Source organism: Urocitellus parryii, chromosome 4 (assembly GCF_045843805.1).
Source record: "Urocitellus parryii isolate mUroPar1 chromosome 4, mUroPar1.hap1, whole genome shotgun sequence".
NCBI classification, from domain to species: Eukaryota; Metazoa; Chordata; class Mammalia; order Rodentia; family Sciuridae; genus Urocitellus; species Urocitellus parryii.
Genome location: NC_135534.1, coordinates 172,702,833 through 172,709,562, shown reverse-complemented (window position 1 = coordinate 172,709,562; position 6,730 = coordinate 172,702,833). Strand labels below are relative to the sequence as shown.

General features: G+C 40.5%; 1 protein-coding gene and 1 pseudogene across 1 annotated transcript in view; both read left to right on the top strand.

Annotated features, from left to right (window-relative positions):
• Positions 1 to 325: 325 nt before the first annotated feature.
• LOC113182135 (TIP41-like protein) lies at positions 326 to 3,634 on the top strand (annotated as a pseudogene).
• A 1,141-nt stretch (positions 3,635 to 4,775) lies between these two features.
• Rigi (RNA sensor RIG-I) overlaps positions 4,776 to 6,730 on the top strand; it is a 64,209-nt gene continuing 62,254 nt past the window's right edge. Inside the window, exon 1 of the mRNA XM_077797892.1 lies at positions 4,776 to 4,875. Within this exon, the coding sequence (XP_077654018.1) occupies positions 4,854 to 4,875 (22 nt within the window). The 5' untranslated portion in view covers positions 4,776 to 4,853. The remainder of the gene's footprint in view (positions 4,876 to 6,730) is intronic.

Sequence of the window (6,730 nt, the reverse complement as noted above, 5' to 3'; positions counted from 1 at the left end):
GCACTAAACCATTTAGAAAATTCCCAGTATTTGAAAAACAAACAATACTCTTCTATGTAAGCCATAGGTGAAAGAAGAAATCACAGGGATATTAGAAACTATTACAAATGGAGGGGCCGCAGGCATCAGAGATATGGTGATTTCTGCCACACTCCTGTGTGTTCCAAGCCCCAGGGGCTCACCTTGCCAGAATGGTCCATGGCTTGCCGAGTAGCCACCAGGATTTCTCTTTCTGACTCTGGAAACTGAGGGCCACCAAGACCCACCTCATGAAGTTGGCAGAGATTTAAAATGATGCTAGGAGACAAGGTTTTAAGAATCCAACATGGGCCAGGTGCAGTGGTGCAGGCCTGTAATCACAGCGGCTCAGGAGGCTGAGGCAGGAGGACCACAAGTACAAAGCCAGCTTCAGCAATTTAGCAAGGCCATAAGCAACTTAGGGAGACCCCTTCGAGGGAGGGAGCAGGAAGGAGAGAGAGAGAGAAAATCCAGCATGGCTCTGGCTTTGGGATTGAGTTCAATGCTAAGGATGCATTCAGATGTATAAACAACTACCAAGGAATGCTTGAAGTAGCCTGTGCAGAAAAGTAGCGGGAAAGCAGAAGTGAGGGTGAACACTCCAAAGAAGTTACTAAACCATATGATTGGACCTATACTGAAGCAGGCCAGAGACCCCCCACCCAGAAGAACCCTGCCATAACTAAGCTTCTCCAGAGACCCTCAAAAGTTCTGTTTAGATAATTGTTCTTAGGTTATCAGCAAGAATTTGTACAACAGTTTTCAGGTGGAGACTGTGTTTGCAGAGACCGAGTGAGGGACTCCAGCCTCCAGTCTGGGTCTGGAACCTTGATAGAGGCATTTGCATCTCAAAGGACTGTGGGAAGAAAGGAGAGGGTCACTTTCCCTTTCCCAGACACTGACTTTCAGAGTGTCCTTGGCCTGAATTGGGTGCCCAGAAGAGTGAAAAAGCTGCTTTTATGTGAACTTCTACAGATTGTGAGCTTCTGAGCCCTTTCCCTTACACACTAGGTATAGAGTTCTAAAACTTTTTTTTTTTTAAGAGAGAGAGAATTTTAATATTTATCTTTTAGTTTTCGGCGGACACAACATCTTTGTTTGTTTGTGGTGCTGAGGATTGAACCTGGGCTGCACGCATGCTGGGCAAGCACGCTACCACTTGAGCCACATCCCCAGCCCGAGAGTCCTAAAACTTTCTGAACTCAGGGTTCAGAGGGGTGAATTAATGGAGGCAAAGAGCCCCCCCTTTTTGAACCTGGCTGCAGCCTTTAAATCTGCTTCCTGTTATTCCTCGGTGTCCTCCCTGGTCTGTCCTACTTAAATGCAACAGATTATAAAGGTTATAAAGGAATGCTATTTAGAGAATCTCTTAATAGAAAGATACTTGCAACAGATCATACAGATACAGAGAAATTGAAAGCCAGAGAACAGACAATTCTTTGAAGAAATTCTCCTATTTGAAGATGTACTTCATTATCATGGTGTTTCAGGTCTGTAAAAATTAGAGTAATGCTTTCTAGCTTTTTTTCTGCTGTTGTGGTTTTTCTTGAGACTCGATGGGGTGTTTATCAGAATAAATGACACTTGGCTTTACTAAGAGGTAGAAGAGATCTACATGTTATAAGATCATGAGAGCAAAATTGGTTACTTAATGCATGACCCACTTTCCCTGTTCAGGGAATCTAATGAAATATCACAATATTTACTAATAAAGGAGTCTGTGTGAGCAGCTAATAAAGAATCGATCTTAATCCTACAGACATTAATAAGAAAGTACACCTGTGGAATAGAAGGTGATACAGCATATACTCACTGTGGAATCTGACTGGACACCTTGACTATTAGGGTGCATTTTTATCCTGAGAATTAATTGCCTTATTTATGTTTAGATTTTCTATAGCCTTAAAGGAAAAAAAAAAAAAGATTGTTGGTTTCAATCAACTGTTGTTTGAACTACCTTCAAATTCATACTCCAGATTTAGATATTCTGGGGTTAAATTTGGATTTCTGAATTATCACAGAGTGTGACTGCAGCAATAATGGTGTGCATATATCTCATTTGCGTGGGTATAATCTGCAACCATCATGAAACACCTGCCTTCTGCCATGAAGCGGTTAATTGAAGTAATTGAATCCCAGTGCGTTCCGCCTGTCATAGGGTTCCAGATGGTACATCTTCATGTATTAGCTCTTCCCTTTGGACTTTCTGATGTTTATTCTCACTTATGCAGAATTTCGAGCTGCTATGGTTTAATGATCTTCATCCATGAAAATTTAAAAAATGTAATTATCCCCTAATTTTAAATTTCCTTTGAGATTTAAAAATATTTTAGATATAGAACCAAAAAACAAACAAACAAAAAACCCAAACCTGGTATTTTGGAGAACTGAAGCTGTTATATACATAGAAATATATGAACCTAGGCTATCAGAATTGTCTTTCCTCCATCTATAAGTGCTTTTTGGCCTGGAACCTAGGTAGTACAGAATTTTAAATTATACAAAAGAAAATTTCAAGTCCATTTGGTTATTTTTATGACAACCCTTTAAATATATTATATTGATTTTTACCTTTCTAGAGTCTCTTTATAAGGAAAATTGTGTAAGGAATTACTTGAAGTGGATTTTTAAAAATGGTATAAAACTTTTTTTTTTTTTTTAAAGGGCAGGGGGAAATCACCCTCTTTTTTTCTGACTTGAAATAATTGTTGTGTATATTGCACTTGATGGAAAAGTCATTAAATAATATTTAATTGAAAGTATTAGAAAAGTTCTTCAGGTATTGGCTTGAAGATTAATTTTAGTGAAAAAAATACACTTGGATATTAATCATTGCTCTAATTTTGGTATGTTGTGGTGAGCCAAAGAGGCAGGGTAGATTTGGTCATACATAATTTTGGAATGTCTCAGCCTTCTGCATTACCTCCAAGGTATAGGGAATCAGAATTTGTTGTTCATTGTATACTAAATATACTCATATTTAATGATTTCTCTTAGGACAGAAAAATGTGTATATATACATAATATATTGTCAGCTTTGTTTTATTCACAGATCTGAACAGAATAGACTCAATTTGTGCAAGTTGTAAGTAATGAAAAATTCATAAGAATGTTTATTAGTTTCTGGGCAACATCATATTATACATTGTGTGCATGTGTATGTATACACATCTTTTTTAAAAAATTGGAAAGATGTACCCAAATGATTAAAACAGCAGGGTACAAAATGCTGTTCAAATTCAAAGGAAGTTGTTAACTCTGCCAAGTCTTAATTCTTCCAAATGATAGGAAGTTTGAGAGGAGCGGGACTTTACTAAGACTGAATACTTTAGGCTAAAGTACAGGCACTTCCATCTAGATTTTGAGACACCTAATCATGGAAGATAGCCATTTTGTAAGTTGTAGGTATTGCTTTCCATTGGAGATGAATGAGCTCTCTGGCTTCCCCTATGAGAATAGGAAATAAAAGTCAGAAAACCGAAATGAAAACTAGAATAGGAAATAAAAGAGTCAGAACTAGATCTACACACATGCAGTCAATTAAGTGTTCAACAGAACAAAGAAAAGTTGTCAACAAATGGTGCTGGTATGTATATCAGAAGCATGGAAAGAGTGAACTTGGATCTCTATGTCACACTGCAACTAAATTAATTCAAGATAATCATAGACCTAAAAGTAAAAGATAAAAATATAAAGAGTCTAAAAGAAAAAAAAAACAAAATATCTTAATGACCTCCGGGCAGACAAAGATTATTTATTTATTTATTTTTGCAAAGATTTATTAAGGAGCAATTAAAGCTCACAAAAAGCAGCAGACAGAAGAAAATGCTGATAAATTAGATTTTGTCAATGTAAACTTTTGCTCTTCAAAAGACAGCTTTAAGAAAATGAAATGGCAAGCCACAGACTGGGAAAAGATATTTCGAATACATTTTATTTGACAACTTTGTACCCAGAATAAGTAACTCCTGTCAGTCTATTGAAACACAACAACAACAACAACAACAACAACACTCTCCAAAACAAAGCAAAAGATAGGGACAGATGATTTACAAAGGAAATTACATGAAAGACCAATAAGCACAAGCAAATGTGTTCAGCATCCTTATAAGGAAAATCACAACTACATTAATAACCACAATAATAGATGATTTCACATGGACCAGTGAGGAAGTTAACAAAGAACCCAATGCGTGCACTGGACATGTGTCTACTGCAGCTCTCTTGTGCGAGTGGGAATGCAACTTGATACGGTCACTTTGGTAAACAGGTGGCCCTTTCCTAGGTTAAAACAATGCTGTTTACCACGGGATCCCGCTGGGAGGAGAGGTGAAACCGGTAAGTGTCTTCCAAAATCATCCTATTGCACACTTAAGTTGTGCACGTTTTACTGAAACTAAAACTGTTATCATCATAAAAGCGAAACCCAAAAATAAGATACATAAACATAAAAGCAATCCCCAGGGCTGCTCTTGGGGGCCTCTGGGTCCGCGGGTTCCCCCGGGTCCGCAGAAAACCAAACTGAGCCGCGCGGAGCGGGGGAAGGTCCCGCACCTCCCCAGCCCCGGCGGCGGCCGCTAGTTTCAGTTTCGGTTTCCGTTTTCTCAATTGTAAATAAGTTCCCCCGCCGCTCCGCCTCTCAGCTAGGATCCATTTCTGGGAAAATCCCTATCCTCCTGGCGGCGGCCTCCTCCCCTGCAGCTTTAAAAGGGAGCCGGCGCCCAGCCTGGCAGACCCTGCGCGGGAGCCGAGTGACGACCGAGCAGCGACGGAATCTGCTCACCTTCCAAGACTATGTCAGGAAGATTCTGGATCCTACTCACATTCTCTGCTACATGGCCCCCTGGTTTAGGGAGGGTGAGTGGTCTCCAACGAACCCCCCTCGCCTTTTACCTGAAGTCCATAGGCTAACTTCCTTTCTAACTTTACATGTGACAGCGGAGCGCCTTACAACTTTCCCGGAGCAGTGGGTTAGTGGCCAGTCCCCACAGCGTTTTATACTGGACATCAGGGTCTGAAAAGCCGAGGGAAGCCTAGCGCGGGGGCCGGGCGTGGCGGGGGGGGGGGAAGACTTTGAGTTGCTGCGAGGTGGAATAGCTTATTGTGGGGTGTGTGTGCAAATCTATTTAGGTTCAAAGCTGGGGAAAGAAATGGCCGGTCTCATTTATTTCCGCTAATAATTTAGACCACTATGTGCCCGATGTTGTACTAGCATCAGAGACTGAGAAATAAGATCCAGGCTCCTCTTTAGTATATTTTATAACCTGAGATTTTGAGATAAGGGTGGCAGGAAGGACGAGGACAGATATACCCAAATGATTAAAACAGCAGGATACAAAATGCTGTCCAGGTTCAAAGGAAGTTGATAACTCTGCCAAGACTTAATTCTTCCAAATAATAGGAAGCTTGAGAGGAGCAGGACTTTACCAAGACTGAATACTTTAGGCTAAAGTACAGGCGCTTCCATCTAGATTGTGAGACACCTGATCATGGAAGGTAGCCACTTTCTAAGTTGTAGTGAATGGCTTTCCATTGGAGATGAATGAGCTCAGGCTTCCCCCAAGAGGAGAAAGGGAGGTGGTGATTGGAAGGAGTCCAGATGAGAGGAGATCTGGCAGTTTCTTTTCAGTCTCCAAGCAACTCAATGTGAGGGAGTTTTTGAAATTGTATTAGAATAAGGCAGGTTATTCCAGCCCTTAATTGCTCTACAAAACCAAACCACAGTTGTAGAGAAAGAATTGAAGGAATACTACCAACAAAAGTGGACCTTCGCTTACTGGTTGTGCCTAAAGAGAAATAATAAAATGGTATTCCAGTGACCAGATTAGCTTGGGCCTCTGAAAAATATAAGTACAAGGAATACAACTCTTTTAGGAATGCTCGGATGGAACACTAACAAAGTGGTGTGAATCCTATTCTTTTGTGTGCTCATGTATTGACTCAATGAATGCTGAATAAATGAATTATGTCAGGTATTATGTTAGGGTTGGAAGTAATTTACTAAACACATTAATTAATAGGAAGCATCATATTGAGCAATCAATGGTGAGCATAGTAGAAATGGTCCCTGCCTTAACAAATTAGAATGTATATGTGAAGGCAGATAACTAACTAAATATTAAAATAAAGCCCAGTAAGTTCTTTGATGGAAAACCATAGGGTGCTGTGGCAGCACATAGCCAAGATGTATACCTTGTCTGGAGAAGACAGGCAAAACTTTCCAGGTATGTGCCATTTGAACTGAGGTCTAAATTGGAGTCAGGAGACCAGCAATTGCAGGTAGAGCTCATTATGTGCAAAGGTCCAAGGTGAGAGATAAACCAGTGTGTGCTAGGAATCCAGAAAATATTCCCGTGATTTAGGTTGTGGAGAAGGGAGGGAGGGGTTGAGAGAATTGAGGCTTGAGATGCAGGCTGACGTGGGGAATGCCAACAGTCTTAATTGAATTTATGGTGTAGAAAGATAACTGGCTGTAGTTTGAGGAATGGATTGGAGAAGTAGGAGGAGAGCCAAGAGCAGATGCAGAGATCCAAGGCAAGGGAGTGGCAAACTGGAGGCAGAAAGGCCAGATGAGAGAACAGAAATCTGAAAGAATGTGAGAAGTGGATAGATTGAAGAGACACTTGGAAAGGATAATCAATAGTACTCTTGTGGTGGTCAGGGCTACAGCAGGCTGGAGGACAGCTTCGGGTCTCTAGCTTAAACCTCTGAG